Here is a 13,344-nt window from a genome sequence, read left to right as displayed (position 1 = left end):
GATATTGCAAATCAAGTATGCTGCTAATGATTAGAGGAGCGATTATTGGTCCTTGTTTGCATATTTTATCAGCTCCAACCTAAATGAATCCACTGTTTTCACGATCTGGTGTATTTTCTATTGTTACAGATAACTTTAAAATATGCATGGAGTTAGAGATAACGAATGCAAGACCAAGCGCTGCAGCTGCCTTCAGAATCTGACAACTTCGCAATCTACAAGCCTACTGATGGTTCCTGAATGCCAAGATTGGTCCCCATCGTCAAGGGTCATCCCCAATTTAAGCAGGAGGGTTTAGACCTGAACAACATATAATCTCCAGAAAATGAAAAAAAATTCAGTGTTGTATTCTTGAACGAAATTTAAATCTGTCTATCTATTCAACAAAACCATTGTAATTCTTTTCTCTTTCTCATATTTCTTCAAGGGATAAGACCATCAATTCGCGGTTCAAAACCAGATTTTGATGGCACTGATGCTTAAGATTGGATTCCGTAGGCTTCTTGTCGAATTTGAACAGACTATCAGAAGGCTTCACCTAAAATAAAACCCTTATATCCATGTAAGATTCGCTTACAAATTATTCCAAGTGATTGCTTTACAAAATCGAAACATCAGCAAAAACTCTGATGGATCAGATTCAGCTCAGGCAAGAAGCCTTGCTTACTTCAAACACCACATTGAAATACAGCCACAGGAATCAGTAAATATCACTAACCTAGATATGCAATGACAAAGGTCGATTCTAAGAAAGCTGAAAAATGCAATTACATTCTCACGTAAGTACTTCAACCATCAATCTTCTTGTCGCATAATCACTGGCCATCACTATGAACAAGTAAATAATCTTGATCAACATTAAAAAGATATATCAAGCTACCAAAAAATAGTCTCTAATTGTTCTTCTCTTCAACGACGAAGGAGGATTCAGAACGGAAGAGGGGCTTCTACTTGCAGCTTCTGGAGTCTTATCCAAGTTTTCCTTTAATCTGAAATTTGATGAATATCTACTCCTTTGGGATTCAGGAGTGGTAGTTTCTGAGGCAATGGTTGGTTTAGGAGAATGAATATTGGAGACTGCACCTTGGGGGCAGATTTCAGAGTTATTTTTCAAACTAGTTAAATCTTCATCGATAAACAGCCTTTTCCGTTCTATACTTGGAACTGCCATTACTCTTCTTCGAATGGATGAAGGAGATCTTGAGTTTGAGTAGCAACAGCCTTGGATGTTCCAAAAGCGAACCTGAAACCAATTTGCCGAAGAAACTTGAGATGCTTTTCCAGCAACAAAGAGCAATGATGCATCATAAGCAGTTTATAATTGGTTCTAATGGAGACTCAAATTTTCATAAGTTTTTTTGCTGACCAATTTATTGCATACTTACTGTAAAATCATCTGCAGATGTTGCTACCTTCCCCATCTCTGAAGGGCACCTGGAGAAATTATGAGAAATTTATTTCCTTTTCCAAAAGGGATCTCTGTTGAAGCTCAGAATACATTCATAAAACATACCAATCCACTGCAGTAACTTCTCCATCATGGCTTTTCAGTAACATTGGATCTAGGTGAGGCTTGTTTACCTGCTTCAAATAGCTACTTCAATGAAATCATAGACAGAAAATCTACAGGGTCCTGGTTAAAGAGAGAATACTAACCTGCCAAACGTATGCATTTCCATCACTAGAACCAGAAAGCATATGAGAGGCATCTGGACTGATTGATGACTGCAACACATTCAGAAAATTATGTGCATGCCCAACATCGGTTCATATCCTAAAGTATTGAGCATTTGAGTACTGCAAAATCTGCTTACCTTAACAAAAAAGGAGTCAATTTGACATCCAGAGAAAGTTTTCACAGGGCCATTGTCAAGCTGAAGTATACTGTAAAGGTATATCCTGAAAGAGCAATACTTCAGAATCTGAACTAACTGAAAGGCTTCATTTGGGAGCTGTAAATAATTTCCAGGATTTTCTTTGATCAAAATAGTCAATAAGGCGTGAAATTTTTGCTCCAAAACAAGTATAATAGTCAAAGAACAGAAGTATACCTACTGTCCATGCATGAGGCTGAAATATACACTCCGTTTAGATCTTGAGACAAGCTAGATACTCCATGCAATCGCCTCTCCTGAGTTAAAAAAAGAAGTGTCAGTCAGCATCAACAATATATTTCTGACCATCCCTGCTGCATGTAAAGACTTGCCTTTTCGTCAGAAGTATCTGGATGAGAGCTGGTTTGGATAACCGACCTTTTGAGATTCCTCGTATCCCAAAACTTCAAAACACTGAAAGTTTACATAACTACCCAGTAAAATTTCAAAGCCTAAAGTAGAGTTCTATAATGATATCAACTTTTGGGAGAAATGATAAAGTTTCACACACCTGTCAACTGCTCCAGCTGTAGCAATGGAAACTTCATCTCTCAAGTAGAGAACGGATGTAATGCTCATCGAGGCAGCCTGAAAAAAAAAATTGAAGGATTAAGGGAAAAATTACCAGCATTTTGGATGAACAAATTTGAACTGAGAACAAACCTTTCTCCGCCTAAGCCGCCTCCGACAGGGAGATACATGAGCCTCATGGACAGTGGCAACTGACCTATAAATAAAACAGAGAGGGAGGTCCACTAGTAAGCTTTGAGCCTTTTTCCCTTTTGGGTAATTACGTTATATTTTCTCCTTTTCAATGGATATTATTCTACAAGAATAGCAAACTCCATATAGTTCCAAATGTGTTCAGCCTACAAATGACATGAATTCCCAGTTTTCCTACTAAGCTGAAAAAGAGTGTTTAGATTGTGAAGGAACAACTATAACCTCCTCAAGCATGAAGGGATGCAGATCTTACGATATGCTTAGTCTGTGGCTGCTATTCTCAGAACACCTCAAGTCCCACAAAGCAAAGGACCCGTCTCGTGAACCCGATACAAGTATGTCTGTTCGATAGCAACACCAAAATATGCTAATTAGAAATTTCGATCATCTTTTCTGGAGGAAAACGAACATTTCCAACATGAGTATGAGTCATGATTGTACCATGATTAGTAGGATGAGAAGAAATGGTCTTCACACTTCCTGTGTGTCCCATCAATGCTCCAACACATTTCCTTTTTTGTGCATCCCACACCTTTATCTGTTAAAACCATAATTTACCGTATAATCAATAAATGAGCAGAACTGCATCCATCATCTTGGGTTTAAGATGTACAAGTTCTTCCAGCTCAATTTACATTTGTCAGGCGGTTCATATTTCGTGCGTTTTCTTACATATTCATGTAGACGAGATTATATGAATGTGTGTATATCTTGTTAATGCATGGTATAACATTTGAATCTTCGTACTTCATGCTATTATCAGCATTAGCCAGAATGTGAATTGAAAAAACTATATAAGAAAAGCTTCTCTGAAATATGCATTCCATGTAAACAACCAAGAGCAGAAACTACATCTGAAGTTTGTTGACTCACACTTTGATCACCTGAAGCAGTCAATATTCTGTTATCGTCCTGAAAAGAAAGCAATCATGGTTATTACCGCTTGAATAAATGAAAGAGGCAAATGACAAACAGGCCATGCTTGCCTGCCACGTTTTAACCTATAGAATATTTCTCAGCGATGTTCTAAATTTATAATGCCAGTTATTGATTACTACTGCCCCGTCCGCCCCCTCTTTATTTGACTTATCACAGAAACCACTTTAGGCAACTGCAAGTTTGCAACCGTAAAGCACACTAAACTTGATTATGTCAAAGCTATCAAGACTGAACTTGTGATGGAAGTAAAATCGCAATGCCAATTTGCAAAACATAAGATGCATATTTTTTAAGTTAAAAAATCCCAAATTGGCAGCAATTCCCATGTAAAAAAACATGACCCGTAGACAAACTTTTATGGGAGATTATAATCTATTGAACTCATAAAAATCTGCTGATTCGACTTCAATTGGAAGAAAGTCAAGAGAAAAAAAAAATACCTTGATCCAACAAATATCAAAAATGGCATTATCATGGGCAACCCACTCCAAAATTCTACATTTTTCTGCAGAGGTAAGTCGTAATCAATACTTGACAAGTTTTTAAAGTTTAATTCAATTACACAAACAACATCTAGGCAAAAAAATTTATCCGACCTGTATTCTGTTGATAAGTTGAAGAAGATGGAAATTTTAAGCGAGTATTATACAAGCTGATGTACCCTGCCTCATCCGTAACAGCTAGAATATGAGCGTTTTCATTACTCTGCATTCTTAAAATTGAGGACATATTAAAATTTCTTTAAAATATTTAGATAAAAAGAACAAAGAAATTCAAAAGCTTACTACACACATATATCGTGTAGTGATTACTTCGAGCGATGGATTATTAACCTTGCAAAAAGAGAGAGCCATTGGAGGTGAAGTCTTGCCATTGTGCTCGACAGATACGGCTCCAAGTTGGCTTGATTCCGGCCTTTCATCCACTATATAGGGTCTTTTCTTCACTGGGGAAAAATAAATAACATTAAAATTAAAACTACAGAGAACTTCAATTAGAGGGAGGAAAAAGGCAAAACAAAAAAACAAAAAAACTCTGCCGCGGTTAAGCGAACCTCGGAATCCGTTGAGCTCTCTGGAATTGATATCTCGGAAGAACGATTGAGCTATGAAGTTCTGCATTTTCGTGTTAGTATAAAACGATCTCCGTCAGATATGAAGAGAGAGAGAGAGAGGAGCTGAAAGGGGGTTTGGAGGACCGAATATGATTAGATATGGGGTTTCCCGTGCAGTTTGACTTGGCGCGAGGATGGTGGTTGGAAGAGGCGGGAAACTTTTAAAATTTTGGCATTTCAACGTGACTGAATTGGCGGTAGACGGGGGCGTCGCACAAGAACTCATTTACCCGTTGATCCCTCTGGCCCATTTGCTCATGAGCCTGCCCACTAAAAGACTCGGCAAATGTGAAAGCCACATCAACTCAATAATGGCCTCACTGGTCTTTTTTTATATCACGCACCAGCGTGTTCAAAAGATAATTTAAAGATAATGAGAATTTTATTTAAGATTAATAATTAACCTTATATACACTGTCAATATATATAAATTTATTCATAAGTTAAAGTATTAAATTGAAGTGTAGTGAATCTAATGAAGTATCTTTTGGCATCATCCTTCCAAGTTTTGGCTATAAATGAATTTAAAGGTATATTTGTATAAGTTCAATAATTTTTTTGGCAAAAAAGAAAAAAAGAGTTTGGTGATCAAATGATGCAGTCTTAAATAAGTGATTGGTCTTTTTTATCATTTACTCTTCTTCCAATGCCATACCTTTTGGGGGATTAGAGATATTTGCATCTTATGTGTATGTCTTTGGACGACAATAGAATGAAATGGTGACAATGAATTGGTTGTAACTTGGGACAAGACAGATTCAAATATTTGTTCCTTTTCTTTTTGTTTTTAATATCTTATTATTTTCCTTTTTTTTGGTTTCTTCATAGTAGATATTTTTTATTCATCATTCTACGAAAGTAGTTGGATTTGTTTGTTTTGTTTTTATTTATCAGCATTTATTTTCTCATTCTTTTTATTCTTATTTTATTTATCTCCCTCCCATGATTTTTTTGGTTAAAAATTATTTTTATTTTGCTTTTGATTTTGATTTATAAAATCTTTACCGGGGCTTTTCGGTCATTTAACAACATCCATTAACGGTGAACAGTTAATAACAAGGGCACAAATATAATTTGGTCAAACTATGCGATATGTTTTGTAATATGAACAAACCTCAAGGGAGGTAAGTGTAATTAATCTCATAAGGCACCAAGTCGGTTTTTACCCGATTAGGGTTTTTGTATCCGCACCGCCGAACAAACAAAGGCAAAACCGAAGTTCCTGGCGTCTCCTCCATTCGAAGTGCTCTCCCTAGTCGGTGTTACTCTGCCGCCATGCCGAAGCATTACAGACCTCCGGTTAGTTCAATTCCACCCGGCTCATTGTCTTTCTCTCATTGTTGTTTTAGTGAAGTTCATTTGACTGCCAAGTTCTGTGACATGTTCCGTCCGTTTTCAGGGGAAGAAAAAGGAGGGGAACGCTGCAAAATATGTTACAAGGTCACAAGCCGTCAAATATCTCCAAGTCAGCTTATCAGTTTTCAGGTGCCTTCCCCCTCCATCTGATTAACGATTTACTATTTAGCTCAAATTGCATCTGATTGTATTGGTTTAGCTAGTTTGAGAATTGCTTTTGACAAGGGATTTTGCCCTTTAAAAGTTCCCGTGAAGCAAACAAGATAAAGATTCTTTGATTGTTTCCACAGTGTTAGGGCCAACCAACTTGTATATACATTTTCTGAAAATTTCCATCGTGAAAATGCATCTAATAGACGAGGGAAGTTATAAGAAAAAGCTTTGCACGTGTATAGCTTGTAGCAACATAAGCAGTAGAAAAGGGGTTCCATGAGCATTAGCTACTTCAGCTTGTTTTGCATGGTAAAAAAGGATTACTGATTTTAGTACTTAAGGTTCATCCTTACAGGAAATTATGCATCCTCAAAGGTGTCTTTCCCCGAGACCCCAAGAAGAAGGTCAAGGGATCCCACCACACCTATTATCACATGAAAGATATTCTGTTCTTGAAACATGAGCCCCTACTTGAGAAGTTAAGAGAGATGCGGGCGTATGAGAAGAAGGTCAAGAAAGCCCAGTCAAAGAAAAACCGAGATCTTGCTGAGCGTCTATTGAGCCGCAAGCCTTCATACACACTAGATAGGCTTATCGGAGAGAGGTTGGTTGATGGCATAAATTTTGAGGTTGCAACCTTTTGTGCTTGCTTAGTTGAGGTACTTGAAAAAGGGCATCTATAACTGCTTGGGTACAGGTACCCAAAATTCATTGATGCACTACGTGATCTGGATGATTGTCTCAGTATGGTTCACCTCTTTGCTGCATTGCCTGCTATTCAGAGGGTCGAAAGGGAAAACATTCAAGTTGACCGTATTCATAATTGTCGAAGGTTATTACTTTGATTGTTGTAGATAATATTTGTGAGACTAAGTTTACAGCTTTTGAACATTTCTTGATATTACTTCATATCTCTTGTACTTATCGGATATTCTAATTCGGTATGGATTAGGTTGAGTCATGAATGGCAGGCTTATATTTCTCGCACTCATAAACTTCGGAAAACTTTCATATCTGTAAAGGGAATATATTACCAGGTATATCTTCTTCTGGTCTTCTTTCCTTCTAGTCTGAATTCCTGGTATATGGTCCTTTTCTGGTAGACATTGATAGAGCAATGATCTCTGCAGGCAGAGGTTGAGGGCCAAAAGGTCACTTGGTTAACTCCTCATGCATTGCAGCAAGTATTGCCAGATGACGTCGACTTCAAAGTGATGCTGACTTTCCTGGAATTCTATGAGGTTAGTGGATGTTGGGTTTCATGATTGATTTTTCTTTTACATACATTCAGTGTCCAGTCTCTGTGGAATTTTGCAGGGTGAAGAGTGGTAATTGTTTTCTTCTTTTTTCATGAAGATTAGAAGATAAAATTAGCTTAGGTATTTTCTGCAGGATTTGCAGACTCACTTGCTTAACCTTATATAGGGCCAAAATATAATTTTTTTTCAAAACAGGTGATGTGTGTCAATTATGAAGCATGACTTTTTATGGGTGAAGTTGGAGACATGGCCAGAGTCTCAAATTTTAAGCTTTCCTAGAGACAGTTGTCATTAGATAACACTGCTGAAGAATCATTACTTACTCTGTCACCGAATTGTATTCTCTCATGCCTTATTCATTTTATTATGGCAAAGTACTAGCATGGCACTGCCCCACTTTAGCCTGAGTGCACCTCCTTGAACTGTATAGGCACATCATATTGTGCAAAATCTTCATATCAAATTAATCAATTTCACACGCCTTATCCATTTTTATTGACTTATCTCCCTCTTATTGTAGACTCAGTGAAGATTTATTTTCCACTCATCTGTTTCTGTTTTCCTCTTAATTTCTTTCAATACTTATTTTTATTTGTTTTTTGTTGCAGACTCTCCTTGCTTTTGTTAATTTCAAACTTTATCATTCAATAAATGTCAAATATCCACCAATTCTGGATTCTCGCTTGGAAGCATTGGCAGCCGGTATTCCATTTACCCTTACTCAGTTTCTCATAAATATTTCCTTAGAAGTCAATTGGGAGAATATTTTACTTTTGTAGAATGGGTTGGCTAGAGCTGGTTTACTCTGCATGTTAATACATGAAAACTTGATACTGTATTTTCTTTGTTTCTAAATTTGTGCAGATCTATATGCTTTGTCAAGATACTTTGATGCCAATTCTAAAGCTTCTAAATTGGACTCCGAAGATATCGGTTTGTCTGGGTCCCAACAAGTTGAGGAAAAACACGAAGAGACAAAACTTGAAGAGTCTGAACTCAGACTTGCCCAACTCCAACACCAACTTCCTTCAAATGAGCCTGGGGCATTGATGCATCTTATTGGAGATGCAGAAGGCAATGAAGAAGAAGATACCAATACGAGGGAATGTAGAAGCCTTTTCAAGAATATGAAATTTTTCTTGAGCCGTGAGGTGGGAATAGTTTTGCATTGGTTATTGTGATTTTATTATCTTGTATCTTTTGTGTTTGATGAGTTGGACTGATCATTTTACTGAATATTTCCCTCGTTGATTGGGATATTGGGAAGTGGAAGGGGTTTGATGTGGAATGAAGCTATTAATGAGGTGCAGAGTCAGTCCCCAAGGGAACATACCTGCTGTAAAACATAATTCAAGGAAATAAGCTGAAGGATTGTTCATCTGGAGGTTTATAGTTGAACTTAAATGGATGTTACCTTCGTAATCCTTGGATTGAATATTTATTGCATATGAATATTTGACATCTCTTGACTTCCTGCTCTCCTATAAACTAAAAGCTTCTGAGGCATGGGAATGTTGGCATCACTATTTGTCTTAAATATGGCATGTTGTCTTCTTACATATAACATGGTAGCAGACACTGAGCACAGAACTTCTTATGCTGGTGAAAACTGTATTCTGTTTGGTTTTACACTGGCTTTCTTGAGCTGTTAGTGGGACTACTTTTTCTTGCTCACTTTCAATGAAGTGAATTTTTCATGTTTCAGAGTCTTTCATGTTTTGCCTGCTCCTTGTCATATTCTGATGTACTTATCTTAGGCATTTTCATAGTGACATCCTATTAGTATGCTTTATCACATTCACATTGTTCGTGTGATAAAAATTCATGTTGCCTTGCTGCAACTTGCAATAGCTTTTCCTCCTGAATCGTAGTCAACAGCTGTTATTATTGCAATTCAGGTGTTAAAAATAGCATTTGTAAATGTTTGTTGAGCTTTAGGGGTTCAGATGTCCTTTTAGATAGTTCTGTGATTGTGTTTCTTGTTTTGTTGTTGACAAATATGTTAAGCAGTGGTTTTCTTGGATGACTGGCTCTCTATGGTATGTCTTGTTGGTGAGTATTTGTGCACTTTAGAGTTGGGGTTGAGATATGCATCCTCTGGTGTAGTCTATTGACCTCTACTTTTTCTTATTTAACAAATTAGATGTATAATTCTGCTATCACTCTGTGCGTATGTGTAAGCATGGGTTTGTGCTTGTTTCCATGATTTTTTGTTGCTTTATATCCAGGTTCCTAGAGAATCTTTGCTATTTATAATCCCAGCTTTTGGAGGTCTGGTTTCTTGGGAGGGAGAAGGAGCTCCATTCAACGAATCTGATCAGAGCATTACTCATCAGGTCTGACACAGCAGATGTAATATAAAATGCATATGTCTTCAAATTCATTTGTCGTGTGAAATGTAATCTGATTTGGTAGATGTGATTTTGGCACCAAAACCCAAAGAACACTACTAGACATGTATTGTTGTGATATGCTAAACAACTGTAGCCACAGATTGTAGCAAACAACTGTATCCCAACACTAACCCAAAGAACACTACCTTGTGTTGTGCTGGATTGTGAGGTTTGGGATATTAGGTACCTCTGTAATCTGATCCTGATTATTTGAACTATGCATGATCACGTATGTGTTTCCACTTGTTGTAGGGGTGTTAAACCTCTAATTTGTGTTGATGAAGCTTTAACTTCTAGTCTGAAAGTATATATGATCCTAAAATTTTGCATGTGCAGATTGTTGACAGGCCAACTCAGAAACACACATTCCTTTCTCGAGCATATTTGCAGCCTCAATGGGTTTATGATTGTGTAAATGCGCGAATAGTATTGCCTACTGATGATTACTTAGTTGGAAGGTAATGTTTTATGTTTTGTGTTTGCATGAGTACGTATATCTTCCATAATCATTGACAATAAATTCAGTAGTTATTTGTTGATTCACTTTGGGGTCCATAGACCATTATCCTATGTTTAGTTCCTTAGAATAATTCTAAGTCCAAAGAAAGGGTAGGAGAATATGTAATTGACTATCACTTTTTTTGGGTTGTATCATCCTTTGGCAGGATGGTGTCCTCCTCACTGTATGTTTTCAATGTTTATGTACTAGACATTTTTATCATTTGGATGTCCTAAGAAGTTTGTCTTAGCAGGATTCCTCCACCACATTTGTCACCTTTTGTTGACAATGAGGCAGAAGGATATGTTCCTGAGTATGCAGAGACCATCAAACGGCTGCAGGCTGCTGCAAGAAAAGAAGTCCTTCCAATGCCTGGTGTGGGAACGGAAGACTTGGCTGATCCACAGACTTTATTGGTTGAAGGTATCATTGATCGTGCTGAAGCAATTGAAGCTGCTGAGAAAAAGAAAAAGGTATTTTCAAAGTAGATCTAAGCTGATTAAATGTGATACTAATTGTGTAAACTATAGTATAATTTTCTCACATAACTGTCTTTTTTTTTTTTAATTTCAGAACTAAAATATGTCCTAGCTTAGAGTATTGGTATAACTTAAGGATCACGTGCTTTTCTCGTCTGACAGATTAAATCTCATAACTGGTGGTTGTCATTGCACGTATTTATAGAAATCTAGGATACAAACTAGTTCATCATCTGATATATTGGGTTAACATGGAATGATTTTTTAAATTCTGCCGGACAAGAATTATTTTTACAAGTATCTTACTTGTTAACGGGAATTATACCTTTACTACAGTTAGGTACCTGGTATTGTTAATTGTCCGAGTGTTTTTACCTTCACTATGATTATTTACTTCGCCTATTAGATGGTGAGTATGATGGCGTTGGTCTGTGATTTAGTGGATACTTGCATTCAGAAACCTATAAATAACTGAATGGACCCTATTGGTGAAGTACTAATATTTACCAGGGAAGTCATATGTCTTCCCTTTGTGTAGAGGTTGAACTCCTTTACTATATTTCATGCCACCACAATTCCTCAAATCTGACCTTTAAGCATTCTGTCTAGATCAAATTTATGTGTCTGGAAATAGTCCTGAGTGATCAAATTTGCATAAGCGCAGATGTCTATTCTTCAGAAGCAATATCATGATGAACTGAAGTTGGAGCTTCAAGGAACTCAGTATCCTTCCATTGTGGATACAGTCAAGCAGAATGATGCTGTGGAAGAATCTCTCTCTAATTTGCTCCAGATTACTGAGGATGCTGATAACATGTCCAAGGTTGTGATGCCTCGTAGGAAGAGAAAGCTTTATGAAGCTATGCAGGTAAGTTCTGTGTATGTTATTGAGATGCATGCTTAGCCACCCCTTTCACCGAACACCAGAAAAGTTAATCTGCTTTTGTTTGGTGGTGAATTAACATGTGTTAAAAGCGATTTAAAATTTTGGAAAAAGCGTTCCCAGTTTGATCATTTATTGACCAATATGATTTGTGGCTCATGGCTACCGTTCTTTCTCGTACAGATTGGCAAACAGCGGAAACGTGCTCATGTTCACCTTCTCAAGGAAAGAAAGGAAAAAATTGACGCAGCGAAAAAGTCGTAATGGGATACTGGGTATTGTGGTAACCTGAAATGGTTACACGTTCATCTTTTGTAAAATTTTGGTCTCCATTCTCCTGCTTGTAGAACTTGGTCAAGCATTACCCATTGTACGAAGACGAGACCATGAAAAAGGGGAAAAAAGAGGAGAGGGGGGGGGGGAGAGGCAGAGGATTAGAAAGAAAAATCACTTTGTATATTGTCTTGAAGATTGCCGACTTGATTGGCTAAAGTTTTGCGGCAATTGGTGTTATTCATCTTTATCGTTCTTTTGGACTTGCAAAATTGGCTCAATATTGAGGAAGATGTATTTGAGGAAATTTTGTTAAATGTATTTGAGGAAGATGTGCTCGAAGTGGTTCTGTCATGGCGGTAAGGTTACCTGGAAAAGATTCACCTGTTATTGTCCTTTTCAGCGCGCGGTCAACTACTGAGACGTTCACGGAGCAGTTTGAAAACCGGACCGGATCAGAAATTGCGAAATTTGTCATGCCTCTGGTCTGGTTTAATAATTAATCGAAATAATCAATTGAATTGGTCAAATTCGTTTAAGAATCTATTGAATCAGTAAAAATTAGGAGGTTTAATCAGTTTCTATTAGTTTTTCTTTTCTATTATTCAAATTTTTATAATAAAGTAAATCTAAAAAATGATTAAACCTTTTAATTGGAGTCAAACCGATTAAATGACAAATGAGAAGCTTTTTTGCTTCACTTTTCAGTTTTCAGTCTAGGTTTAAAAACACGCATTCTTTTGTGCACGGCACGGGTTCTACTTGCCGTTGTCTGGGTTGAACCAAGCAGAGCACGGTTAATGGTCCCGATCAAAACTAACACTTTCCGAATATTTACAACTAGGAGGCAAAAGATTTGGCTTAACTGTTAACCAATCGTATCTTCGTATTTCATGTACATACAACTTTTCTATCTACTATGGCTAGGACAAAAGAAGCAGGGACATTTTTGAAAATTGAACAATTTTAACGGCCAAACATTTTTTTGACCGGACAAAATGATCAAAAATAAACATTAGGCTATAAAGTGAATTTAAGACCAAACATTAAGGGGTTTATTGCCATTTACCCAATCGTAAAATAGATTAATCTTTACATATTACATATACTCATATGTCCCATAAAGATAAACTGATTTCTACTCTGATTAGGCCGGATAGTCAATGTAATCATTTGTTGCTGAGTACTTTCTTTAAATGCCTTTTCATTAATACTTGTTTTAGTGTTGTATTTAATATTTCTAGTTGAATGATTAACTAATAGAATGTCATATTTACTAATTAAGATGCAAACTAAATATGGATATGCTAGCAAATTCATGCACCGACTATTTTTTCAAAAACGGAAATGGACCCATAATTTGAGACAAGTACAATAAGAAAAGAGAGCTTATTTTTAT

General features: G+C 36.8%; 2 protein-coding genes across 2 annotated transcripts; one reads left to right on the top strand and one right to left on the bottom strand.

The window, feature by feature from the left end:
• Positions 1-533: 533 nt before the first annotated feature.
• On the bottom strand, positions 534-4,827 carry LOC113698623 (uncharacterized). The gene is made up of 16 exons (XM_027218502.2): positions 4,591-4,827; positions 4,370-4,482; positions 4,133-4,241; positions 3,977-4,041; positions 3,471-3,509; positions 3,039-3,135; positions 2,851-2,938; positions 2,538-2,601; positions 2,386-2,462; positions 2,207-2,288; positions 2,052-2,131; positions 1,815-1,899; positions 1,657-1,725; positions 1,514-1,581; positions 1,386-1,434; positions 534-1,243 (listed from the first exon to the last, which is right to left on the bottom strand). Exons 1-16 carry the CDS (start codon positions 4,655-4,657, stop codon positions 872-874), a joined length of 1,524 nt encoding a protein of 507 aa, XP_027074303.2. The 5' UTR covers positions 4,658-4,827; the 3' UTR covers positions 534-871.
• A 979-nt stretch (positions 4,828-5,806) lies between these two features.
• Positions 5,807-12,287, top strand: LOC113697776 (pescadillo homolog). Its single transcript, XM_072056893.1, has 13 exons — positions 5,807-5,949; positions 6,050-6,135; positions 6,515-6,763; positions 6,857-6,991; positions 7,112-7,196; positions 7,290-7,400; positions 8,027-8,120; positions 8,283-8,569; positions 9,647-9,754; positions 10,148-10,269; positions 10,564-10,783; positions 11,454-11,657; positions 11,856-12,287. Exons 1-13 carry the CDS (start codon positions 5,926-5,928, stop codon positions 11,934-11,936), a joined length of 1,806 nt encoding a protein of 601 aa, XP_071912994.1. The 5' UTR covers positions 5,807-5,925; the 3' UTR covers positions 11,937-12,287.
• Positions 12,288-13,344: the final 1,057 nt, after the last annotated feature.

The sequence above is a fragment of the Coffea arabica genome, chromosome 7c (genome assembly GCF_036785885.1).
Source record: "Coffea arabica cultivar ET-39 chromosome 7c, Coffea Arabica ET-39 HiFi, whole genome shotgun sequence".
Lineage (NCBI taxonomy): Eukaryota > Viridiplantae > Streptophyta > Magnoliopsida > Gentianales > Rubiaceae > Coffea > Coffea arabica.
The sequence above is the reverse complement of the archived record's forward strand: the minus strand, read 5'-3'. Positions and strand labels throughout refer to the sequence as shown.

Bases quoted from the DNA above. Each gene is read 5' to 3' on its own strand.
- LOC113698623 (XM_027218502.2), bottom strand. From the start codon at position 4,657: ATGCAGAACTTCATAGCTCAATCGTTCTTCCGAGATATCAATTCCAGA. The intron at 4,242-4,369 runs GTTAATAATCCA...TTAAGAATGCAG, and splicing joins TGGCTCTCTCTTTTTGCAAG to AGTAATGAAAACGCTCATAT. The intron at 1,582-1,656 runs GTTAGTATTCTC...TATTTGAAGCAG, and splicing joins GAAATGCATACGTTTGGCAG to GTAAACAAGCCTCACCTAGA.
- LOC113697776 (XM_072056893.1), top strand. From the start codon at position 5,926: ATGCCGAAGCATTACAGACCTCCG. The intron at 6,992-7,111 runs GTTATTACTTTG...GGTATGGATTAG, and splicing joins CGTATTCATAATTGTCGAAG to GTTGAGTCATGAATGGCAGG. The intron at 9,755-10,147 runs GTCTGACACAGC...TTGCATGTGCAG, and splicing joins ATCAGAGCATTACTCATCAG to ATTGTTGACAGGCCAACTCA.